Below are 26,919 nucleotides of genomic sequence, written 5' to 3' on the forward strand. Positions count from 1 at the left end.
AGGGACGTGAGGTGTCAGGTGGTCGTGACCTCTGAGAAAAGAAGTAAAAAAAAGAACTCAGGATAGGGACCTTAGAATTCTTTTCTAATGAATGGACCTGAGCTGTGGTTGGATGCTGGGCAGAGATTGCTGATTGGCTGCTGATGTAACGTGCAGATAAGACTAGTGTATAAATGTGGCACTCTGAGTCCATCACCCTACTACAGAGAAGGTCCGGGCAGACAGAGAATGAATCACAGCATCCTCCTCCCTCCTCTCCTCCTCCTCCTCCTGCTCAGTGTGTGCTCAGCCTATGAGACGGACCACAGTGACTCCCCGGGAGCCAGGAGGAGCAGAGGGGCATCACAGGGCTCAGGTGAGGGCAGACAACTGCCAGGGGCACAATGGGAAGCAGCCGGGGACACTTTATGGCAAGAGCTGGGTGAGATTTCAGAGAAGAGTGTTGTATTTGCATGTATGAGAATCAGAAAACTCCTGGGTGATTGCTGGTAGAGAATGATATTTCGCTTTTAGGTTTGAAAACTGTTATGGTGGCCATACATGGTACAATTTTTCATTTTTTTTTATTAGATAATTTAGTTTGATTATTCCGTTAGATCGAATATAAAGATTTTTCCAGCATGTCCGATCAGATTTTTCTCGGAAAAACTGGATAATCGTTCGATTCTTTTGATCGAAAAAAAAAAATATATTTTCAACTTTCATTCGATTCGATCATTTAGATCGAATAAACGGGAAAACCGTACGTTTTTATTGTATCGTGTATGGCCACCATTACAGGTGCAAAGAAGACTGGAGCAAGAAAAATAATTTACCTGAGCACCCAAACACGTTTCGGTTAATGAAACAAGGATTCTGATTGGTTGCTCTGTTTATGCAGTTTCTTTGCACTTGCCTAAATAAATCTGTAAGGAAAAAAACTGCCCCTGGGGGGTACTTCTCTCGGGAGGGGAAAGTCTCTGAATCCTAATGAGGCTTCTCCATCCTCTTCACCCTCTGGGATTCAGCACTGGCAGCCCCCGAACACCACATGCGGCAGTGTTTACAATCTGCGCTCCTGTACAGCTGCAGTATAAGCTTTCCGAGCCTGATCAGGTCCGTTCTACTGCACAGGCACAGGCAACTCATGCCTCTGGAGTAGAGTGGACCCGATCGGGCTTGGCTATTTCCGCATGAGCCGATCGGAAAACTGAAACTGCGCCTGCACAGGAGCACAGATTGTAAATATTGCTGCGCCTGCGCACAGCTTGTCGGGCTACTTTCAGGGGAGCCAGTGCTGGATCCCCGAGGCTCAAGAGGAGAGGGGAACCCTCATTAGGATCCTGAGGCTTCCCCCTACCGAAGGTAAGTACCCCTTAAAGAGAACCTAAAGTCAAAAAAAAAAACGATCTGAACTCATCTGGGGTTTCCCTCAGCCCCCTGCAGCCGATCGGTGCCCTCGCAGCTCCGCTCTGATGCTTCTGCACCCGCCGGCGAACACTTCCGGTTTGGCCGTCACCGGCCGACAGGCATGGGAACGCGAGTGATTCTTCGGGTTCCCAGCCTGTATATCGCCCCCTATGCTGCTATTGCGGCCAGGAGGTCGCAATAGCAGCATAGGGGGCGATATACAGGCTGGGAACGCGAACAATCACTCGCGTTCCCATGCCTGTCGGCCGGTGACGGTCAAACCGGAAGTGCTCGCCGGCGGGTCCTGGGACATCGGAGCGGAGCTGCGAGGGCACCGATCGTCTGCAGGGGGCTGAGGGAAGCCCCAGGTGAGTTCATCTCGGGTTTTTTTTGTGACTTTAGGTTCACTTTAAGGGCACTTTTTATTCATATAGATCAGTGATGGCTAACCTTGGCACTCCAGCTGTGGTGGAACTACAAGTCACATGAGGCAATGCAATACTCTGACAGCTCTAAGCATAACTTGGGGAGGCAGAGGCATGATGGGATTTGTAGTTTTCTCACAGCTGGAGTGCCAAGGTTATTCATCACTGATATAGATCCACTTTAAGTGACTATTTGCATTTTGTTTCAGGTCTGCTTTGAGGGTACTTTTACTGTATCTGTTGCAGTGTGGTGCAATAGGCAATATACTCACAGGGCAATGCTGTCATATTGAAATGATATTTTCACACCTCCACATTAGTGGCACGGTGCAGCGGACTCCGTCAGAGTGATGAACAGCATGCTGTGCATTTACCTGACAGTGTGCAGGTTTACAAATGCAGTGAAGCATACTTCTATGTACTGCATGCTTCACTGTATGTGTCGCATCAAACTTGTAACTCACAATGCTGCTTTCCCCCCTCTGTTGAGCTATGATCCTCTTTTACAGAATGCGCAATGCAACGTGCATAGGGCTTGATTCACTAAGACAAATAGCATGCCTTATCAAAGTTAGCATGCCTTATCAAACTAAACATGCCTTATCAGAGTAGCATAGCAAACTTATGCCTGCTAATTGACAATAACGAGAGCTCCACTCGTCCTGCTCTGAGCCCCTGGTCCGGCCCTGGTTCATAGCGCTTGCAATACTACTCTGATAAGGTGTTAACTTTGCTAAGGCGTGCTAATTTTAGTTTTCCATGCGGTAACAGCCTTAGTGAATTGATATTTCACAAACTGTAAAATCAGCTGTTTTCTGCTTTACCGCATGCAGTAATGCTTAGTGAATTGAGTCCCATATAGCCAGAGACAGTCGGGTTCCTGTGCTGAAAAGCTCCACAGAAGTTGCATGGTGTGTTGTGGGCAGCTACAGCTATGTCAGAGTATGTTATTGTAAAGCCCCATCTACACGATACAATTTTTTGTGCGATTGGATCGAATTCAATTGATCGATTAAATCCGACATGTCTGATCGGGATTTGATTGGTAGTGTGATCGATTTGCCATTGTTTTGCAATGACATTTGACCATAATATCAAACCTAATCTCGATCGGACATGTCAGATTTAATCAATCAATCGAATTCGATCCGATCCTATCGCACAAAAAATTGGATCGTGTAGATGGGGCTTAAGAAGTTACTCGCTGCTCACATCTCCCTCTCATCTCTCCCAATTAGTGGAAGTTGTTCGCTGCTTGACTGGATCACTGCAAGTGGGCTGCGGAGCCTTTGCCTGCTTGGAGAATACCACCTGCGACACGGATGGGCTGTATGACATCTGCAAGTCCTTCCTCGTCAATGCTGCCAAATTTGATACTCAGGTACAAAGACATACATGCAGTTACAATTGTGACATCATGTTTTGCTACTGTATTTAGTCAAGTCAAAAAATTCTGTCATTTAACCACTTAAGCCCAACTGGACGAGATTTCTCGTCCAGTTGGGCTGCGCGCACTCCCGCGGGTCGCGCGTGCTCCCGCGGGCCCCCCCGTGCGCGCCCCCGCTGCTGGCCGCTAGCCCACCGATCAGTGAAAGGGATTATAAATCCCTTTCGCTGATCGGAACCCCCCCGGAGAAAAGCCGACAGCGTCTCTTCAGACGCTGCGGCTTTTCTGAGCTCTGGTCCCCTTTCTTCTGCCTGGGAGCGAGATCGATCGCTCCCAGGACTTTTTGATTCTGGCCATCTTGTGGCCAAATAGCAAATTACACCCAAAACACACTTGGTATTAAATAAATACGTTTAAATTCATTAAAAAAAACCCTGTTTACCTCCCACACCAAAAAATACCCACATACAAGTTGAAATAATAACAAAAAAAAATTACAATAATAAAAAAAAAAAAACATAAATAGTTACCTAAGGGTCTGAACTTTTTAACCATTTACCGACATCCTAACGTATTAAAACGTCATGCTTACCGCTATTAACAGCAACATGACGTTTTAATACGTCGCGCATTCCCGCCGCTGCTACCGCCGTGTGTCCGCCGCTACCGCCGCCATTACCGTCGGGATCCCGTGCTGGGCGATTGGGGAAGAGGACTGAACAGTCCTCTACCCAATCGCAGTGCCTGGAGTGAATGGACGTGACCGCGAACAGCGGCTACGTCCATTCACATAAACAGGAAATGTAACAGTTTAATAAAGTGTGTAAAAAAAAAAAAAAAAAAAGTGAACACGTCCTATGAGTGTTCACCAGCGCCATCTTGTGGCCAAAAAGTATATTACACTTACAAAATACATACATTTTTAAGTATATACACATCATTAATAAAATTACACTTCCAACCCTCCCCCCCAAAAAAAACACTTGTAAAAAAAAAAAATCAGCTTAAAAAAATAAAATAAATAGTTGCCTTAGGGACTCAGCTTTTTTTATTCTATATTTTATGGGGGAAAATTAATTTTAATTTATTACATAGGGGCTTGTAATTATGGCCAGAACAAACAGAAAAATAACCACTTATATTTCAAAATAATATACTGTCGCCATACATTGTGGTAGGGACATAATCTAAACGGTTTAATTATCGGGACCACTGGGCAAATAAAACGTGTTTGTTTTATCCACAGGAGAATGTTTAATTTTAAAACTATAAAGGCTGAACACTGAGAAATAATGATTTTTTTTCTTTTTTTTTCTGTTTTTCTCATTAAAATGCATTTAGAATAAAAAAATTCTTAGCAAAATGTACTATCCACAGAAAGCCTAATTGGTGGCGAAAAAAACGAGGTATAGATCATTTTCTTGTGATAAGTAGTAATAAAGTTATTAGGGAATAAAAGGGAGGAGCGCTGACAACTGAAAATTGCTCTGGTCCGTTAGGATAAAAACCCTTGGGGGTGAACTGGTTAAATATGCATGTCAAAGGAGTACATCAATATGATTTAATAAAGTATGGGCTTCTAAATAGTGATGGACGCAAATTGAAAAAAATGCACCTTTATTTCCAAATAAAATATTGTCGCCATACATTGTGATAGGGACATAATTTTAACAGTGTAATACCCGGGGCATATGGGCAAATACAATAAGTGAGTTTTAATTATGGAGGCATGTATTAGTTTAAAACTATAATGGCTGAATACTGAGAAATAATGAATTTTTTCAGTTTTTTTCTTATTCTTCTTGTTAAAATGCATTTACAGTAAAGTGGCTCTTAGCAAAATGTACCACCCACAGAAAGCCTAATTGGTGGCGGAAAAAACAAGATATAGATCAATTCATTGTGATGAGTAGTGATAAAGTTATTGGCAAATGAATGGGGGGTGAAAGTTGCTCGGATGTAAAAAAATTTCAACCCTTCGGGCTTGTTACAACTGAAGTGAGAGAGATATGGAGGCTACCACATTTATTTCCTTTTAACCTCCCTGGCGGTCTATTAAAACCGCCAGGGGCAGCGCAGCACTTGAATTTTTTTTTTAAAATCATGTAGCTAGCCTAGCGCTAGCTACGTGACAGCCGCTGTGCAGCGGCATCCCCCCACCCCTTCCGATCGCCTCCGGCGATCAGTGCAAACAGGAATTCCCGTTCAGAACGGGATTTCCTGTTTGGCTTCCCCCGTCGCCATGGTGACGATAGCGATGGTGTCATCGACGTCGTGACGTCATAGGGAGTCCCGATCTACCCCACAGCGCTGCCTGGCACTGATTGGCCAGGCTGCGCACAGGGTCTGGGGGGGGGCCCTCTAACGCGGCGGGTAGCGGCGAATCGGCGGCGATCGAGTTATGCACGCAGCTAGCAAAGTGCTAGCTGCGTGCAACAACAAAAAAAGTGTACAAAACGGCCCACCAGGGCCTGAGCAATCCTCGGCGGCGGCTTAGCCCGTGCTCGGCACGGGCTTACCGCCAGGAAGGTCGGTACCTGTTGCCTGGCAGTCCTTCGAATCGCTTTAGCTCATGGGCGTAGTAATAACCCCTGCGACCACTGCCATCACAGGGGGGCCCAGAGGCTTTCAGGGCCCCTCCTCCTCCCTCTCCCCAATTGCAAGTGCAGCAAATTAACAATAAAACCCTCCCTGTTTGTTTACAAAAACTGTGTACAGGAGCGTGTGTAATTTTTTTCCTGCTTCCAGACACTGCTTCACAGCAGAACACTGTCCTCACCGGCTTCAATCACGTGACCTGTATAAGGTTCGGGGATCAAAGGAGCTCCATGCTACCATTTTTGCAGGGGGGCCCTATTAAGTCTAGTTACGGCCCTGCTTTAGCTGCAGTAGTGTCTGAATCACACACCTGAAGCAAGCATGTGGGTAATCCAGTCAGACTACAGTGAGAAACACCTGACCTGCATGCTTGTCCAGGGTCTATGGCTAAAAGTATTTGGCCACGTTCACAGTGTAACGGCCACTATGCAATGTAAGAGCAAGAAGTTACTGATGGCTAAACATGGTACAATATTCTACGTTCTCAGTGTGGCAGGTACGGAATCAGGAAAAGAGGGCGCCTGGGGCTAGTGGACTATTTTGGTGCCCCATTGGCCCTAATGCAAAATATCGGCTATTGGGCACCAAAGAAGAAATGAGTGCGCCCGATAAATTTCCTTTTGATATTTAGTAAATTATCAGTTGAACTTTTTATACCATTTTTCCATTTTGATAAGTTGAAAAAAACATTGTTTTAACTTTTTATTTCATTTTTTTTTCGTTTTGATAATTTGTAAATTATCGTTTTAACTTTTTATAGCATCTTGAAATTCATGTTCAGAGTTATAATGTCGTTAAATATCATTTTTTGTATTAACATTATTGGCAGCAGAGAAAGAGGGTTTTAGGGTTAGGCATCAGGAAGGCGATTTTAGGGTTAGGCATCAGCAGGGGGGTCTTAGGGTTAGGTACCACTATGGGAATCTTATGCCTAGTACACACGATTAAGAGGCCCATACACCTAACGATTTTCCCGCCTATATACAGCAGATTCGATCACTGTGATCGAATCTGCTGTGAAATCGTCACGCAAACACTGACAGAACGATCGATTTCCGTCCGAAATCAATCGTTCCAGTCGATTCCCGTCAATCTGTCCATGCGGAAGATTTTGCTCGATCGCTGGCGGGTCGGGAGTGCGACGATGCCGGCGTTCGATTGCCCGACGACCGACGCTAACGGCAATATATTACCTGCTCCGGGCGGCGCGACTCCCCCGGTCTCCGCTGCCTTCTTCTCCGCGCTGGTCTCTGGGTCCGGCTGGCTTGGCTTCACTGAACTTCCTGTCCCGGCAGGAAGTTTAAACAGTAGAGCGTCCTCTACTATTTAAACTTCCCTCGGCAGGAAGTTCAGTGAAGCAGCCAGCCGGACCCGGAGACCAGCACGGAGAAGAAGGCAGCGGAGACCGGGGGAGTCGCGCCGCCCGGAGCAGGTAATATATGCAGGGGGGGCATCAGCGGCAGCTTTATAGATTGTGATCGGTTTCATGCTGAAATCGATTCACAATCTGTTTGCAGTAAAGGCAGCCATACGATCCCTCTCTGATCAGATTCAGAGTATGGCTCCCTTTAAATTTTTAGGCAGATTTCCTGCCAGATCGATTATTTTCAACATGTCCGTTCTGAATTTGATCTATTTTCCGATCAATTTTCCATAGAGGTGAATGGAAAATCAATCGGAAAATAGATCGAAATCAGATCGGACATGTTGAAAATAATCGATCTTGCAGGAAATCTGCCTGAAAATGTCATCGTGTGTACTAGGCATTAGGGTTAGGCGTGGTGCAGGGGGTCTTATGGTTAGACACCAGCAGGGGGGGGGGTCTTAGGATTAGGCACCACCAAAGGGGTTGTACTAAAATATCAATAATATTTACCAATGTTTTATTATGGTTATTACGATGGCAGGTATATTTTTGTTTTCATTGTTATAAACAATATTTTCAAATTTTATAACGTGAAGAAATGATAAAATATGGTTATAGACAATATTATAAAATGTTGGCTATACCCGGCGCCACTTTTTTCCAGGCGGCCTTATTTGATGTATGCGGGAGGTGCACTGTGGTACAACGGGTTGCAATGCAGTTTACCGCACTGCAATGCCACCACCTATGTGATGTTCACAGTGCAGCAGAGTTTCAGTATGGTAATGCACTGCATGCAGTGTGTTATAGGTAAATGAGCACATTGGCAGTAGGGGTGAAGTATACTTTTCATTGACTGTATGTACCTTACACAACGTGAGCATGACTTGCAGTTCCACTGTCCCGATCTGTTGCATTGCGTTCCTGCTGTCACAGGGAACACAGTGCAATGTCGACTGTGAACGTGGCTTTAGAGGCAGAGAATCAGGCAATGTGTATTGTTTAAAGGACACATCCGAGCACATCAAAAAATAAAAAAATCCACTTACCTGGGGCTTCCTCCAGCCCCTGCCAGCCATTCTACGCCCTCGCTGCAGCTCCGCTCACCGCTGGTGGTCCTGGGTCCCCTACGGCACAGGATTTCTACTGCGCCTGCGCAAACGGCTCTCAGAGTCTCGCTGACGTTTTCTGGACTGTACAGGGCAGGCACAGAACTATTGCACCTGCGCTGTACAGTCCAGATTACATCAGCGCAATCATTGAACCGCACGCTGGAGCGCAGAGGAAGCCGACGTGGAAGCCGACCTGGCGAGGTCAGCTTCTCCACCAGAGGAAATCGGGAGCCACCAGAGCTGCGGCAAGGGCACAGGACGGATGACAGGGGCTGGAAGAAGCCCCAGGTAAGTGGATTTTTTATTTTTAAATTCCTCGGACCTTCCCTTTAAAAGGAAGTAAATATGGCAGCATCCACATACCTCTCACTTTGGGAGTCCTTTTATGAACCAATACCTTCGGGAATTGTGTGCCTTCAAATGTCTTTTGCAATGAACATTTGTACTTGATCCAGCATGTCAGAGAAGGGGGGAGGCTTTGCAGAAAAAGAGAGGGCTTGCACTGTGTAGTAAATGCACTATGGAGCTTGGCCAGTAGGGGAGCTGTTTCACAAAGTTAAAGGCTTTCTTACTACAGTTTCTCACAGGTAATCATATTATTAAAGGTGAACTGAAGTAAGAGGTATACAGAGGCTGCCATATTTATTTCCTTTTTATCAATACCAGTTGCCTGGCAGCCCTGCTGGTCTATTTCTCTGCAGTAGTATCTGAATAACACCAGAAACAAGCATGCAGATAGTCTTGTCAGATCTGACTTTACTGAAACACCTGATCTGCTGCATGCTTGTTCAGGGGCTATGGCTAATAGTATAAAGGTGGCCATACACTGGTCGATTTGCCATCAGATTCGACCAACAGACAGATCCCTATCTGATCGAATCTGATCAGAGAGGGATCGTATGGCTACCTTTACTGCAAACAGATTGTGAACCGATTTCAGCCTGAAACCGTTCACAATCTGTTGTGGTGGTGGTGCTGCTGCCGCCGCTCACCCCCACCGCATACATTACCTGCTCCGCCGGCGCGACTCCCGGGTCTCTCTCCGCTCTTCTTCTCCGCTCTGGTCTCCGGCTCCAGCATGCTTCTCTTCTTCCTGCCCGGCAGGAAGTTTAAACAGTAGAGCGCCCTCTACTGTTTAAACTTCCTGCCGGGCAGGAATAAGTGAAGGCATGCCGGAGACCAGAGCGGAGAAGAAGAGCGGAGACGAGCGGGGGCAGTCGCGCCGGCGGAGCAGGTAATGTATGCGGGCTCTATTGCGTTGGTCGTCGGACACTCGAACGCCGCTAGCGATGCGCTCTTTACCCGCTGGCGATCGACGGTAATTTTCCGCACGGCGCGATCGACGGGATCGGATGAAATGAATCGAAATTCGGCGTGTAGCGCGAATGATTGGCAGCAGATTCGATCCCAGTGATCGAATCTGCTGTCGAAACGGCGGCAAATCGGGCCAGTGTATGGCCAGCTTTAGAGGGAGAGGATCAGCAGGGCTGCCAGGCAACTGGTATTGATTAAAAGGAAATAAATATGGCAGCCTCTGTATACCTCTTAGTTCAGTTCCCCTTTAAAGAGAGTCTGAAGCGAGAATAGATCTCGCTTCAGACCTCATAGCTAGCAGGGGCATGCGTGCCCCTGATAAAACGCCGCTATAGCGCGGCTTAACGGGGGTCCCTGTCCCCCCAAACCCCTTCCGTGCAGCGGGGGAGCGCTTCCTGGTTGGGGCAGGGCTAACCGCCGCAGCCCTGCCCCATGCGCGTCTGTCAGACGCGTATCTCCGCCTCTCCCCCGCCCCTCTCAGTCTTCCTTCACTGAGAGGGGCGGGGGAGAGGCGGCGATGCGCGTCTGATAGACGCGACTGGAGGCAGGGCTGCAGCCGTTAGCCCTGCCTCCAGGAAGAAGAATACGAGCGACCATTTTCCGACCAACTTTTGCGGTGGGTGGGTTGGGGGTGAAGGGACCCCCGTTAAGCCGCGGGATAGCGGCGTTTTAGCAGGGGCACACATGCCCCTGCTATATATAAGACCTTAAGTAGCCTAAAAAGAAGACTAAGAAATTGCAAACATTCTACATGACAGTGGCAGGCGCAGAACTATTGCACCTGCGCTGTACAGTCCAGATTACGTCAGCGCAATCATTGAACCGCTGGCTTCCTATCCAGTACAGAATCAGATTCAAGATACTGTGTCTGACCTACAAATCTGTCCACCCTACATTTCCGATCTTACTCAGAGGTACACACCTAGCCGCTCACTCCGCTCTTCCAATGAACTTCGCCTAACCGCCCCCCGCATCACACAGTCCCATGCACGTCTCCAGGACATAAGACAAATCTATATGTTTTTGGGATGTGGAAGGAAACCGGAGTGCCCATAGGAAACCTACGCAGACATGGGGAGAACATACAAACTCCGTGCAGATAGTGCCCTGGCTGGGATTCGAACCGGGGACCCAGCACTGCAAGGCGAGAGCACTAACCACTACACCACTATGTTGCCATAAATCATTTCACAAGGATATGTATCAAAATGATACACCGGATTACTGAGTCTGTCTCTATGTCCATAGTATAGCTCTAGGCAGACTTGTCATGGTTTTATCCACATTGTGTGTCACTCCTCCCTCCTGCAGGGTAAGGTGTTTGTGAAGGACAGTCTGAGGTGCTTAGTCTCTGGGATAACATCCAAGGTGTTCCTGGCCATCCGGAGATGCTCCAGCCTGCAGAGGATGATCTCTGAAGTACAGGAGGATTGTTACTCCAAGTTAGAACTCTGCACTGTTGCCCGATATAACCCAGAAGCCATCACTGAGGTGTTACATCTGCCTGAGCAATTTTCCAATAGGTAAGTCTTTTTACCACAGCTCTCTTTCCATTGTCTGTACAGTGGTTAATGCATGTTACACCAATACACTAATTAGCCCAAAAGATGATATGGAGGCCGACATCATTATTTACTTTTAAAGGATACATCCGGAAAACTGAAAAAGAGAGGTTTCACTCACCTGAGGCTTCATCCAGAAGTCAGTTAGTTCTGCTCTGAGCCAGGCCTCCGCTCTCCCCTCTGTAAGGGCTGAGTCAGGATCTTCTGTACCTCTCATAATCGCTCTCTCATCACCGGGAGAATTCTTTGCTTGTGTTGGGAGTTACAGCGCGATCACGAGAGCCCGCTCATGTGCAGAAAACCCTACCCAGCCACGTGTTGCAATCTTTTGGAGGGGAGAGCGGAGGCCTCGCTCAGAGGAGAACTGCGCCGTGGGACCTAACAGATTTCTAAGGGCTGGGAGAAGATGTATCTGTTAAACAGTTCCAGTAGCCTGTTAGACTGGATCCACACTATGGGTTGATTCACTAAACCGTGATAAGACAAATATCACACCTTATCAAAGATATCACACGTTATCCAAAGTTATCACATGTTATCAAAAGATATCACACATTATCAAAGTTAACACGCCTTATCAGAGTAGCATAGCGAGCTCTACGAACTTATGCCTGCTAATTGGCAATGGCACTCGCCCTGCCCTGAGCCCCTGCGGGTTCGTTGCCCTCGATATGCTACTCTGATAAGGCGTGTTAACTTTCATAACGTGTGATAACTTTTGATAATGTGATAACTTTGGATAACGTGTGATAACTTTGGATAACGTGTGATAACTTTTGATAACATGTGATAACTTTGGATAACGTGTGATAACTTTTGATAACATGTGATAACATGTGATAACTTTGGATAACGTGTGATAACTTTGATAATGTGTGATATCTTTCATAAGGGGTGATATTTGTCTTATTACGGTTTAGTGCAGTTCCTGAGCTGCTGATTGTGAAATCCCCTTTGCGGCCCAGCCTCATCCTGACTTTGCCTCCTGCGGCCCCCAGGTAAATTGAGTTTGAGGCCCCTGGTTTAGTGAATCAAGCCCTATAAGGGCACATTCACACCAGAGGCGCTTTTTCATTTTTGTAAGCACTGGCGATTTTTCCAAATCGCCCTGAAAGCGCTTACACCATGACTTCCTACGCTTTTCGATCAGAAAAGCGCTGCATGGACCATTTTTGGGATTATTTTGCTACAATGGAAGGTATAGGAAAAACACAAAACGCTCACAAATCGCTTTATCTGGCGATTGTGTTCGCGCTTTCATGATTAAATACATTGTATTTATTCATTTCCGGGTGAAAGAGTTCACTTCCTGACTGATGTCAGGAAGTGAAAAAACGGAATCGCTCTGCAAAATCGCTTACAAAAACGCTTACCATAAAAGGCCAATCGCACAGTAATCTCCGGGAATCAAAAAAGAAAAGCATCAAAAAATGCCCATCACAAACGCTGACGCGATCGGAAACGCAGTGTGAAGAAGGCCTCAGCGCTTTTGTGAGCGCTTGTGATTGCTGAGCGCTTGCTGAGCGCTTTTTCCCATTCACTTTCATTAAAATCACATAAAATCTTTATTTTATGTATTTTGTGTATTTTATGTGATTTTTACGTAATTTTTTTTACTGTGATTTTAATGAAAGTGAATGGGAAAAAGTGCTCAGCAATCGCAAGCGCTCGCAGTGTGGATCCAGCCTATGTCCTACTGATCTTCTGCCTGTATTACTTTTAGCCATAGACCCTGAATAAGCATGCAGATCATGGGCTTGATTCACAAAGCGGTGATAACTGTTTAGCACGGGTGTGCTACACAGTTTGCGCGCGAACTGCTGTTCACTGACTTTTGCGCGCGCAAAGTGCCGCGATCGCGCAAATCGCGACACTTTGGGCGCGCAAAAGTCCGCGAACGGCACTTTGCGCGCAAACTGTTTAGCACACCCGTGCTAAACAGTTAGCACGACTTTGTGAATCAAGCCCCAGATGTTTCTGACAAAAATCTGACAAAATTAGCCACATGCTTGTTTCAGGTGTGTGATTCAGACACTACTGCAGCCAAATAGATCTGCAGGGCTACCAGGCAACTGGCATTGTTTAAAAGGAAATAAATATGGAAGACTCCACATCCCTAACTTCAGGTTCCCTTTAAAGAAAACCTGAACATTAAAAGTCAAAATAAACATACACAAGTCATACTTACCTCCCATGTAGTCTACTCCTCAATCTCTTTCTCTTGTCCCGCGTCCTGTTTGTCCACTGTGATCAAGGGAATTCTCTGTCCTCCATTTTGAAAATGGCCATTACCCCATAACAGCTTTCTGGTCAGCACACTGTTAAACTGTAACATCGCCCACTTGAGCCGTAGGGAAACATAGACATTACTTGGCACAGCAGTTGTCCTCTCAGCTATAACTGACAGCAACTGATAAATAACTGACAGCAACTGATATATTTCACTTCTGACAAAATGTTGTCAAAACTGGAAGAGATCACTGTCAGAAGAAAATGGTGCGCTTCTGAGAGGAACTGATGGCAAGGTAACTATGTAATGTTCATTTGAAGTTACCTCATGTGTTTATTTTAAATAATTGTACTCAGTACAGGTTCACTTTAACAGGTTCCCTGGTGCGAGGTGGGGCTTCCATGGACCAGACTTGTTTTTCCAGCACATCCTCACAGATGCTCAGTTGGATGTCTGGGAAATTTGTAGACCAAAAAACACCTAAATCGTCCAGTCCTGATGGTCCTGTCCCCATTGTAAATGGTTTTGGCAGTGGAAAGGGGTTAACATAATCACATTGGCTCGTCTATAGCTACACAGCTCTATAAACTGTACAGCAAGCTGCAATGCATTGCGCAATCTGTTATCTTTCTGCCATAGCCATCATTACGTTTTTTTCTCTTCTCATACATTTCATTGAGCCTTGGTCACCCATGACCGTGTTGCTGACTCACTGGCTGTCCTTCCTTGGACTTCCTCTGTTAGTACTTACCCCTGAATACAGGGAACCCCCTTACAAGTCCTGGTGTTTTGGAAATGCTTTGACCCAGGTGTGTATCTAGCCAAAAGCATTTGGTCCTCATCAAAGTTGTTCGATCTTTATGCTTACCCTCATGCCTCCAGAACATCACTTTCAAAAATTGAATAGATCAAAGAACGCCAGTTAAAAAAAGTGATTACCATACAAAATCATGTCTTTAAGCTATCTGGTATTCCAGGCCAACAGGTGCTGCATCCTTGTTGACATAAACCACTAGAGGCTGGTCACTGACTGAGCAGCCCATCTCCCTAATAGCCTCTAGTGGTGGACGGGATAAGGCTTTTTTTCCTGCTGCTCTAAAGACTAGCTAGCTGAGATGTACAGTATATTATAAGCAGTCCGAAAGAAATATGTTAATTAGCGCTCAAAGGCTAGGATAAAGTTCAGTCTCAAATATCACCACTCCAGTAGTCTTCAATCTACTGCGAAGTAGACCCTCAAAAGTCCAGGACACAAGACTTCCACAATATCCAGCCAACACGTCATAAAAGGAGAAAAATAGAGGACATAGCGTAATCCAATAATTCAATAGATGCCCATCACCTCTATAGTGCAAATAACCCAGCACCTGGTGCAGTAACACACTCCCCCTGTGTGTCCGCACTCACCCAGATAGCCTCCAATCGATCTGGAGGTATAGATATATAGGCAATGCGGGGATCAGTGAACCAGTCACGTTGCACATCTAAAACTCAAAGAAGGCTCCAATAGTGTAAAATAATTTAATATAAAAGATTTAAAATTCAAGGATACACTCACAAGGATCCATAGGCCATGCGCACATAACAGGTAACTTGGAGCGGTCCCGGATAGCCGCTACTGCGTATGCCGCCTTGCGTCTCCTCACTACTGCCGGTCACGTGATGCGTAGTTCCGCCCGCATCGTGACTGGTTCACTGATCCCCGCATTGCCTGTATATCCATACCTCCGGATCGATTGGAGGCTATCTGGGTGAGTGCGGACACACAGGGGGAGTGTGTTACTGCACCAGGTGCTGGGTTATTTGCACTATAGAGGTGATGGGCATCTATTGAATTATTGGATTACGCTATGTCCTCTATTTTTCTCATTTTATGACGTGTTGGCTGGATATTGTGGAAGTCTTGTGTCCTGGACTTTTGAGGGTCTACTTCACAGTAGATTGAAGACTACTGGAGTGGTGATATTTGAGACTGAACTTTATCCTAGCCTTTGAGCGCTTATTAACATATTTCTTTCGGACAGTTTGTATGTATGGCAGTACATTAGTTAAAGCGCACCACGCCTTTTGAATTATTGACATTTTTCCTTAGCGCAGACTAATTTCTCTTATATTATAAGCAGTGGTGTACTGTTAATTGGGCACAAGGCTTCTGGCGCTCTGGGTTATAGGCTGGGTAGCTGAGGGAGCCTGCCCACACAAACCCATCTAACCAGGTAAGGGGAGTGAGAGAGCGGCGTAGTGTGTGATTGCTGTATATTACTCTTTACAGGATTAGATCTGTTTGGTAGATGGACTTTAGGGCAAAACTGAGGAGAGAGGTGTAGAAAGATCCCGGGATTGAGAGTTCTGCAGTTTAGCGAGGCTCCTTGTTCTCCCCAGCTGGTATCACTGTAAACAGGGCCGGGCCGAGGCATAGGCTGGAGAGGCTCCAGCCTCAGGGCGCAGTGTAGGAGGGGGCGCACAATTCATTCAGCTGTCATTCCTAATTGTGTATGAAGCAGAAAGAAATAAGAAAAGGGGATACATAGCAGTGACTGCAAGCCAGATAACTAGATATTAAGGTGTTGGGGAGGTTGTGGGCCCTGTGGCCATCTTAATCTAATAGCAATCAGTGTGTGACAGCTGGGGTGGGAGGGATGGAAGGGCGCACTTTGGTGTCTCAGCCTTGGGTGCTGGAGGACCTTGTCCCTGCTCTGACTGTAAATGTGAATTACGCCCTGGCATAAGTAAGCTTACATTTGGAGTTATTATGGCTTATTTTTGTTCAAGTGGGGTGCCATAAAAAATGATTTCAGCCCTCTCTATTCCATTGCAGGTATTACAACAAGCTTTTAAGTAGCCTCTTGGACTGTGATGAAGAAACGGTCATAGCTGTCAAGGAGAATTTGATGAATCAGATTGGACCAAATTTAGCCAGCCTCTTCAAAACCCTGCAAGGTGACAAGTGTTCCCAGCAACAGCCCAAAGCAGACTTCAACCGCAAAAGAAATTTAGATCCACAGAAACTCCGCCTGTATTTCAGCAGTTTCCGCAATGAAAAAGCCACAGGATCCTCAGAAGATGATTAGCCTCCTTCACATCCAAAAGTGATGGACGTAGATTAAAGAGGAACTCCAAACCGAATATATATATAAAAAACCAAAACCCTGATATATGTGTAAAGTTAAAGGAAATCTAATGTGAAAAAAATGAGTTTACCTTACTTGGGGCTTCTTACAGCTCCCTGAAGTCATCCTGTGCCCATGTTGTCCGTTCAAGTCCCTTGGGCAAGCAGCGGCGACCCCTGCAAAGCTGGCCGGCCACAAGCCTCCTCAATGCGCTCCCCCAGCCGGGAACGTTCTGAGCACACGCAGTACACGAAAATCGCTACTGCGTATGTGCGGAGCGCTCTCAGCAGCGGGAGCGCAATCAGGGTGCATGCAGCTCGTGTCCATGCATGCACAGTAGCTGCTGACTGTTAGCGACCGGCCAACTTTTCTGGGGTCACTGATGCGCGATGGAGGGTCAGGGAAAGACGGCGTGGGCACAGGATGACTCTAGGGGGCTGCAAGAAGCCCCCGGTAAGTTAAACTGAATTTTTATCTTCACCCTTTAAATGAAGATATTGTGGTACCATTGATCATCTGTTATATCTTATATTTTCATGCAGTGTATTTTCATGCAAGTGATTGAAAAGATCAGTATGGCCGCACTTCCTGTGTTGGGATGACAACAGGAATTAAAACTGATGTGAGCCACCAGGATTTAATATCATGGGGTTAGCAACACTTATCAGTCTATCATTGACTGTCATTGTTCTGTGAAAAGTGTCCCAGAGACTAGGTTGTTTGTATGTTACAGACACCCCTAGGGATCATGGGAAGTCTAGTCCTATGTCCAACAGGAAGTTGTTTGTGGAGTCAGCATTGATGACTCTCAACAGTAGGGATGCTCTTACCGAGTAGCTACGTGTTCGTAGCTACTCAGAATCGAAATGTAAATCAGCCAAAGCTGCATGCGGAAGAGGGGGGGGGGGGGGGTTAACTTACCCATGACGCCTTTGTTAGAGGATGCACTCTACAATGTGTTCCACATCTCTCCTATGCTTCCTCCTTCCGAGTTGAAGCATGGGAGTGGCAAGGGACGCAAATTGAGCATATTGTCTAACAACAGTGACATGGGTAAGTTAACCCCCCTCTTTCGCAGGCATCTTTGGCTGATTTAAATTTCGATTCCGAGTAGCTACGACGTATTTGCTCAGTAGTTATGTAGGTGCTCAGTAAGAGCAACTCTACTCCACAGTCCTGTTCTTAGTGGAGCTACAATGATGATCAGGTCATGAGGATCTTCAAAACTATTTAAAAATATCTGCAAGCTAATTAGAGCAGTGTCAGTAAAATGTACAGGAGACTTGCGTTCCAAGACCTCAGAGTTCCTCTTTAATAGCTCGTTCCACTTATTCAACAGTCCAAACTACTATATAGAGAACGATAATCAGATGATGTTCCTCCATTATTATAAATTATTCTATTTACTGTTTGTATTGTGTTTGTATGTTAGGTATCAGTTTTATTTATTTTATCCACTGGGAATGTATAGTTTGATATTGATATTTAAAGAGACACTTAAGCCAGAAAAAAAAATGAGTTTTACTCACCTGGGGCTTCTACCAACACCCTGCAGCAGTCCTGTGCCCTCGCAGCCACTCACTAATCCTCTGGTCCCCCGCTGCCAGCTAGTTTCGTTTTTGCCGACAGGCCCGTCAGGACTGGCCACGCGTAGCTTTTTCCGCATTCCCGACTGCAATTAGCGCTATTGCGGACTGCAACGCTTACGAAAATACGTGTAGCCGCATTACGCATAGATATGCGGCAACGCGTACTTTTGTACGCATTGCGGCCCGCAATAGCGCTAATTGCAGTCGGGAATGCGGAAAAAGCTACGCGTGGCCAGTCCTGACGGGCCTGTCGGCAAAAACGAAACTAGCTGGCAGAGGGGGACCAGAGGATTAGTGAGTGGCTGCGAGGGCACAGGACTGCTGCAGGGGGCTGGTAGAAGCCCCAGGTGAGTAAAACTCATTATTTTTCCTGACTTAAGGTTCACTTTAACCTGATCTACCACTAATCTGTTAAGGGTATGAGCAGCATAAAGCCTGGAACACACCTTCAATGGTGATTGGCCAATCACTGACCAATCTTAACAACTCCATGTAGTAGGAGAGTTTATCTACACAATCTCATCACAGTATTCAAAAGCTGTTACCCTCACACTACATGGGGGTGATAACATTGGCCAAAAAAAAAGGTGAAGGTGTGTACTTGGCTTGTAGCAAACCCAGGAGGTTTACAATGCGTATATATTGATACTTACCTCAGGAGGAGGACATCTCTGGATCCTACAGTGGCTTGCCACGTCATCCTCCGCAGACCCCTTCCACTGCTGAGACCTCCAAGGTTTGGCCTCCATGTGCATGCACACTACCTACCACTGTCCCGCTACCAGAAATAGCCGGAGTCACCCATCCCAGCTCTGTTTGATTCAGCTAAGTGTCGTAATCTCTGCTGTCCGTCCATAAAAGTAAGATGTCCTAACAGCAGGGAGGACTGAGTGTGAGGCAGCTCCCTGTTGGAGCAGTCACATGATGAGTCTGTAGGAGGGAATGAATGGCAAGAATGTAACCATTTCAGGCACATGGGGCGTGATAGAAAACTTGCTAATGGCTTAAAAGGCTTTTTATTGACAAGATCACCTAGGAGGTAACTTAGAAGAAGAAGTGTGGCTAATCTACTAGAACAAAGGGGAATGTTAAAGGACATTTTAAGTGTGAAGAAAAAGTTGAGATTTACTTACTTGGGGTACTGCTTCAGGTCTCTCATTGTCCTCACTGTCTGCTGCATTGTGCTGCGTGTCACCACATGCGCTGTCCCGGGAGTGCGCATCTTCTCAATTGTTCACTTTGTAAAATGTGCAACTCCGCATGTGCAAAATGCTGCTGTCCTTGGGAGCATTCTCGAGGGGGCACATGGCCGGGGCCACGCATTATTATTTATTGGATATATATAGCGCCAACATATTACCCAGCGTTGTTCAATAAATATGGTTACAGACAATGAGAATAGGGGTGGCAGACAACACAATACATGTAATAAGCAATAAGATCCACAATGCCAGATCATACACTGGAGAAGTAGTCATACGCAGTAGCTTGTGACTGAGCCAGATGTGGACTTTAGTTGGGGGCATAACCATGTGGACCAGAAGGACAGTGAGAAACCTGATAGACTGCAAGGGGCTGAAGGAAGCACAGGTAACTAGATCTCAATTTTTTTTAACCACTTAAGATTTCCTTCAGGCCTCTTGCACACTTGACGTGTTGTGTCACATCGCCAGGGTCTTCCCCACCGCAGCTCATCGCAAGGGTCATGCAAGTCTACAGAAACTTGCATAGTCAACGTGATGCGATGGAAGTATCAATAATTGCCGCCATGCCATCACAATGTCTTCAGTGCGTTACCGCATGAACTGGATAAAGCGGTTTGATGATCATGGATCAATCATGCACTAATGCAAGTCAATGGGCGACGCAGTGAATGTGCACAATGGGAGCGCGGTGCGGCGCACATACGTGGACTGATGGGAATCCCAGTGCTGTAATTCCTGCCCAGCAGGGAGTGCATCACTGAATGGGGGCAGTGCTATGCAAATGACCCTATTGCTGTGCCGTGGCACAGTCATATGCATGCGGAATTCTGCAGTGCGGCGAATGCACGGCAGGCTCCCCTGCCACGCAATCACTGCACCGCTTAGATGTGCAACTGGCCAAAAACTGCAATTCCTTTTAAATACAACTTTGAATTGAGTTGCTGCAGCACAAATTGCTGGTAGGGCTGCGTTCCTAGCTTGGTACAATGATGTAACTGGGATATCTTTGCTGCATTCTGCCGATGGCCATGAATATCGCAGTGTCAGTCCAGAGGGTCCAGAAATAATCTTCTGACACCTGTCTAATGTCTGAGTGCCTTACCCCTTACCCAGAAATCCTTTTATCGCTTATTGTTAATAGTATTTATTAGAACAGACATAATATATAATGTATCAGAAATAATCATTGTAACTGTTAGTTGTCTGCTTAAATTATTGTGCACATTTTGGAATTAATCTGGATGTACAAACTTGTTTCATATTTCTTGTTTTGTTTGCCATGTAAAATAAAGTATATGTTAATTGTAATAATCTAATAGTCTTCACTGTAACCATAATGACAGAGTGGTAATGCCCAGAACAGAGAATCGCCCACTCCAATAATCCCACTAGCAGGGCCGAATTTACCATAAGGCACAGTAGGCAGGTGCCTACAGGCGTCTGATAATGGAAAGTTGGCTTACTCCCCTCCTCAAGTCCCTCCCTCCCTCCTTACCTATGCAGAGCTCTGAACAAAGTGTAAATAAGAGGTATTGAGGATACCTCTGGCTACCTAATGCTAAGAGAAACCTGTAGCTACCTACTATGATGGGTAAGGGAGAGGTGACAGCTAGGCCAGCCAGCACACTTGCGGTGCGGTTCAAAGGGGGTTTGTAGGTTTATGGAGGGCGAGGTCTAGGGTGCCTGTAATGTAAATCTGGGCCTGCATACTAGACAGGAGGTGAGGAAAAATACCTGAAAATGAACAGACAGCAATAAGTACATACTAATTGTTCTACACCTTTTCCATTCTGTTCACAGGACAGTACAGGTCTGCCCCATAACTAAGCTCTAAAGACCATCTCTAGACATTAATTGAGTTATCAGATGGTATAATCAGAACTAAGTGACCAGATGTTACCCTTGAAAGAACAAAGTTCGTAACGCTCTGAAACCCCCTTACTGTACTGCGAGGCTACAAGAACAATAGTTTTGGAGTATAACAAATATATAGGACCCATTGACTTTTCGGATCAAATGTTGGCTCTATACCTTGTTGGCTCTATACATGGTTAAGACAGTGGGAATAAACAGAGATGGACACAGGCCCAGATTTACATCACAGGAGCCTATAGACACTGATGTCCTGGCACCCTAGACTGCAAACTCTATGAACCTTCAAACCCCTGTGTATCCGCACCACAAATGGTGGCTGGCCCAGCTGCCTGCCTCTACTCCCTTACTTCCCCTGCCCAGCATAGATAGCCACATGTGTCCCTCAGTATCAGGTAGCTAGAAGTACCAACAATATTAAGATTGAAGGGAGATCTTGCCAGTGCAACTCTGAGAGCTGGGTGTGTAACCTCTCATTTACGCTCTGCTTGGGCCAGGCCATAGGGAGGCACTAGGGGAAAGGAGTAAGCCACCTTTCCATCATGAGGTGCCTGTAGGCACGTGCCTACAGTGCCTTATGGTATACCCGGCCCTGGATGGACATGTGCAACTCAAAAATCAAGCAATGGAGGCTCATTCCTCAAATTCTAACAGGAAGCTAATACCTCGCACATCTATGAATTGGGCCATACACGTGAGAGCTTTGACCAACTGGATTCGAAAGATGCCATGAGGCTTTGCAACAAGCATTTTCCCACCACACTGCCCCGTAGCCTAGGAAAACCGTACCCTCCAAAGTACGTGCCAAACATCAAGAAAGAAAAGACACTAGGTACCATTGCCCAAAATACCTGCCACAGCCAGGACCATACCTTCTGCACTGTTTTATGGCCTATCATTCAGTCCTCGGTTATTAATTATTTTACTCTAATTTTTTTCCTATCTTTTCATTATTTATATCCTGAACAACATCTGCAGATTTTGATAAATTGAAAAATTCTCACTTTAAAGAGGAGCTGTTAGGTATGCTTACATCCGAAAATGGCGCAGGGAGAAAAATGGCGCACCGTTCTGCCGATAAATAAAACGCTATTTACCGTTTTGCAGAGCGGTGCAGCATGAAAAACCATGCAGGGGGCTGGGGTCGGTAGTACAGGCAGCGGGGGCTGTTAGTGTAGGCAGCGGGGGGGGGGGGGGGGGGCTGGAGGAGAGAGGCAGCGGGACACTGGAGGGCATAGGATGTATGCAGAGGCATACGTTACCTTGTCCTGGGGTGGCGATCGCTCCTTCCCTCCGCTCCTTCCATTCGTTTGCTGTATTCCTGCAGCCGGCCAATCACCATGCGGAGACTGAAGCCGCTTGGTGATTGGCCGGCTGCAGGACTACAGTAAACGAATGGAGGAAGTGAAGGAGCGGAGGGAAGGAGCGATCGGCGGCCGGGACAAGGTAACGTATGGCTCTGCACATCCTCCCCCGATGCCTATGCCCTTCAGCGTCCCGCTGCCTCTCTCTCTCTCTCTCCTCCCCCGACCCCCGCTGCATTTTTGACCACTTATAACGCTATTTAGCGTTATAAGTGTAAGGCACACTGCCTGCGCCATTTTTTAACACTTATAACGCTAAATAGCGTTATATAATGTAAGTCTATGGGGCGCCCTTTTTATCCCCCTGGCGCTGTGCGCCATTTTTAACTGACACCGTTAGGTATAGGGTCTCAGAGAAAATAAACACATATATCAGTAGCTAAAGATTGGCTGTACTTACATTACATATGCATTTCACTGTCCACGTTTGGATTTCACAGAATCTTTATATAGTATTTGCAGAGAATGATGCTCCTGACAGCTCATGGCAGGCTCCATGTTTGTCTGCCACCTATGAAGCCAAATGTGTCGTCATGTCCTGCCTGCTTCCTGATGATTAGACTCACACAAAAGATCAGTAATGTAAAACACTACTGTGCAGTGAATATTAATTAGCCATGTGGCTAGGAACAATAGCGGACTCCTGCAGTGTACTCTGCTGGGAGATTTTTCAGTGCTGTGAGCTGCTGCTGTTGTAACACGAGCCCTGTAACTTATCACTAGCAGCCGAGGGGAGGGCCCCAGAATGCTTTGCTGTATGGTATGCGGCCTCTCGCCTCTTAAGAGCTTTGGTCTAACATCCTTGCAGTTCAGCACACATAAAAACTAAGAGAGATTTTTAACTTCAGTATTGCCTTTTTGGCTTCCTTCTAAACTGTTTAACCACTTGATGACCCACCCTTTACCCCCCCTTAAGGACCAGCGCTGTGTTTAGTGATCTGTGCTGGGTGGGCTCTGCAGCCCCCAGCACAGATCAGGTAGCAGGCAGAGAGATCAGATTGCCCCCCTTTTTTCCCCACTAGGGGGATGATGTGCTGGGGGGGTCCGATCTCTCCTGCCTGCGTGTGGCTGGCTGGGGGGGGCACCTCAAAGCCCCCCTCCGCGGCGAAATTCCCCCCTCCCTCTCCTACCTGCTCCCCCCCCGGAGATCGGGGCTGCACAGGACGCTATCCATCCTGTGCAGCCAGTGACAGGCTGTCCCCTGTCACATGGCGGCGATCCCCGGCCGCTGATTGGCCGGGGATCGCCGATCTGCCTTACGGCGCTGCTACGCAGCAGCGCCGTACAATGTAAACAAAGCGGATTATTTCCGCTTGTGTTTACATTTAGCCTGCGAGCCGCGATCGGCTGCCCGCAGGCTATTCACGGAGCCCCCCGCCGTGAATTGACAGGAAGCAGCCGCTCGCGCGAGCGGCTGCTTCCTGATTAATTCGTCTGCAGCTGGCGACGCAGTACTGCGTCGCTGGTCCTGCAACTGCCACTTTGCCGACGCGCGTTATGAGTGCGCGGTCGGCAAGTGGTTAACACAGGAGAATAGAGGTTTAAATTAGCTTTTGCAGCCTGACAGTTACTCTTTAAGTATCCAGTTTTTGTGGAAATCTGAGTCAATGAACTTCACTCACAGTGGGCCAAATGCTAACAGCAACACACATCCTCTGTATATTTTGCAAAATTGGTCTAAAACAGCCTTTCTCAACCTTTTTTGACCCGAGGAACCCCTCGGAAAATTTTCAAATCTCGGGGAACCCCTGACGCGCGCTCGCGCGCATATATATATATATATATATATATATATATATATATATATATATATATTTTACCTTATATTAAAATTTACCCCATTTCCCCTCTATAGTATGGCACCTGTGCCCTCTTTATTTAGCGTTTCCCGCTTTGTCCCCCTTAACAGGTATGGCCCCTTTTGTCCCACTTGTTAGAAATTATGGCTCCCATGTGCCCTTATTAACAAGTGTGGCTGCTATGTCCCCCCAGTTTGTTTGGCTACTATGTCCCACTTTTCTGTGGCTGCTTTGTCCCCCCTTTCTGTGGCTGCTTTGTCCCCCCTCTCTGTGGCTGCTTTGTCCCCCCTTTCTGTGGCTGCTTTGTCCCCCCCTTTCTGTGGCTGCTTTGTCTGTTTGTGTGCTGCTGTCCCCCCTTTCTGTGGCTGCTTTGTCCCACTTTTCTGTGGCTGCTTTGTCCCCCCTTTCTGTGGCTGTTTTGTCCCCCCTCTCTGTGGCTGCTTTGTCTGTTTGTGTGCTGCGTTGTCCCCCCTTTCTGTGGTTGCTTTGTCTGTTTGTGTGCTGCTGTCCCCCCTTTCTGTGGCTGCTTTGTCCCACTTTTCTGTGGCTGCTTTGTCCCCCCTTTCTGTGGCTGCTTTGTCTATTTGTGTGCTGCTGCCCCCCCCCTTTCTATGCTGCTGCCCCCCCTTTCTGTGGCTACTTTATGCGTTTGTTCACTGCTGTCTCCCCTTTCTATGGCTGTTTTGTCCCCCCTCTCTGTGGCTGCTTTGTCTGTTTGTGTGCTGCTGTCCCCCCTTTCTGTGGCTGCTTTGTCCCACTTTTCTGTGGCTGCTTTGTCCCCCCTTTCTGTGGCTGCTTTGTCTGTTTGTGTGCTGCTGCCCCCCCTTTCTATGTTGCTGCCCCCCCTTTCTGTGGCTGCTTTATGCGTTTGTTCACTGCTGTCTCCCCTTTCTATGGCTGCTTTGCCCGTTTGTGTGCTGCTTTCTGCCCCCTTTCTCTGGCTGCTTTGTCCCCCCTTTCTGTGGCTACTTTGTCTGTTTGTGTGCTGCTGTCCCCCCTTTATGTGGCTGCTTTATGCGTGTGTTCGCTGCTGTCTCCCCTTTCTATGGCTGCTGCTTTCCCCCCCTCTCTGTGGCTGCTTTGTCCCCCGATTCTGTGTCTGCTTTGCCCTTTTGTGTGCTGCTTTCTGCCCCCTTTCGCTGGCTGCTGTCATTGGTGTCAGGGAGTGCAGGGAAAAAAAAAACCCATACTTACCATCTGAAGTCCTTTCCTCCTTCCTTGAAGCTGGGATCCTGTTACAACTCCCGCGCGTGCCGGAACTATAGAGCTGGCTTCGGGTGATGCGGCTGCTTTATAGATCCATCCGCCGCATCACTCGCAGCAGCATGAAGGAATCCTTCTGCTCTGCTGCTGCAAACCTATGGAGAAGCGGAAGTGTCAAATTGACACGGAACCCCTGGAGGGTTCTCGCGGAACCCCAGGGTTCCGCGGAACCCCGGTTGAGAATGGCTGTTCTAAAAAAACAAATGCAGTTAACAATCTGCAATAAGTCCAACTACTTTTTAAATTAGCCATATTTGGGATCATTTTAACTATGGAAAAATAGATTTTTGGGTGATATAAAGCTGAGGCCTGTGTCACATAGAAAAATAAGAAGGGACAAACTCAAACCAGCTTATAAAAAAAAATAATTTTCAAAACTATGATCAAACTTGGGAAAGTATAAGCAAAATTACATGAGTTGGTAGGCTACACAAATCCACTTTTGAATAACCCTGGTGGTTAGCTTTCCATAATGGTTACACGTTTGGCCTTTTTATGCAGTCCAGACTCTTCTGGGGCTATGCAAACCAGATATAGAGCTAAAATACTTTGCAGAAAAAAATGGCTTGTGGAAAGCCAGATGCACACTTCGGGGGTTCATGGCCTGCTAGAGGTCTAACTAGCTATCAAATAAGAGATATATGGTATTATTTAATCATAAGTTGTAGAATAGATTTTAGGGTGTTTTACAGTTGAGGTCTATGTCTTGTGAATTCTTTTTAGCGACAAACTGATTCAAAGGCAAATACATTTTTATTTTCATATATTCTGTACGACTGTACCAAAATAAAATGTTTGTAAAAAGAAAACAAAGTTACAGAATTTAAAATAGAATACATACGTTACCTTAAGGACTCAGCTTTTTAAATATGTATGCACTGAGGGTGGTAGTATGTTACTGTTATTTTTTTTGCAAATAAGGGCTTGTATTTATTGCTAGGGTACAATGAGAAAACCAAAAACACAACGCAGACAAAATACACCTTTATTTGCAAATAACATATTATTGTAACGATCGGTGTCAGCACACAGAGAGAATCTGATCATTGATGATCTGCAGAATCATCAATAATACAGATGTATACTTGATTATGGATGATCTGCAGAATCATCAATAGTACAAGTATGACTAACCTCTGGACACCTAATAAAGTGTAAGTGTTTGGTGTAACTGTAGGCTATCTCCCGTGAAGCGGGAGATACAGGCAGCTCGGCCAAGAACCACCTGAGGGGCAGGTGGCTCTGGGAAGTGCAGGGACTATCTCCTTGAGAGAGGGAATAGTGAGAACCTGGCAACCAGGGATATCTGGATATCAGATATAGACTGTACTGCA

The 26,919-nt window shown here is 46.5% G+C and overlaps 1 protein-coding gene across 1 annotated transcript; it reads left to right on the forward strand.

Annotated features, from left to right (window-relative positions):
* Positions 1 to 228: 228 nt before the first annotated feature.
* Positions 229 to 17,329, forward strand: STC1 (stanniocalcin 1). Its single transcript, XM_068272338.1, has 4 exons — positions 229 to 355; positions 3,053 to 3,195; positions 10,903 to 11,114; positions 16,202 to 17,329. Exons 1-4 carry the CDS (start codon positions 229 to 231, stop codon positions 16,452 to 16,454), a joined length of 735 nt encoding a protein of 244 aa, XP_068128439.1. The 3' UTR covers positions 16,455 to 17,329.
* Positions 17,330 to 26,919: the final 9,590 nt, after the last annotated feature.

This window comes from Hyperolius riggenbachi, chromosome 3, assembly GCF_040937935.1.
Source record: "Hyperolius riggenbachi isolate aHypRig1 chromosome 3, aHypRig1.pri, whole genome shotgun sequence".
In the NCBI taxonomy this organism is placed as follows: Eukaryota; Metazoa; Chordata; class Amphibia; order Anura; family Hyperoliidae; genus Hyperolius; species Hyperolius riggenbachi.

What these genes read in the sequence shown, in the direction of transcription:
- STC1 (XM_068272338.1), top strand. Translation starts at nt 229, where the DNA reads ATGAATCACAGCATCCTCCTCCCTCCTCTCCTCCTCCTCCTCCTGCTC. An exon ending in AGGGGCATCACAGGGCTCAG is followed by an intron (nt 356 to 3,052) that starts GTGAGGGCAGAC and finishes TCTCCCAATTAG; the next exon opens with TGGAAGTTGTTCGCTGCTTG. An exon ending in CTGCCAAATTTGATACTCAG is followed by an intron (nt 3,196 to 10,902) that starts GTACAAAGACAT and finishes TCCCTCCTGCAG; the next exon opens with GGTAAGGTGTTTGTGAAGGA.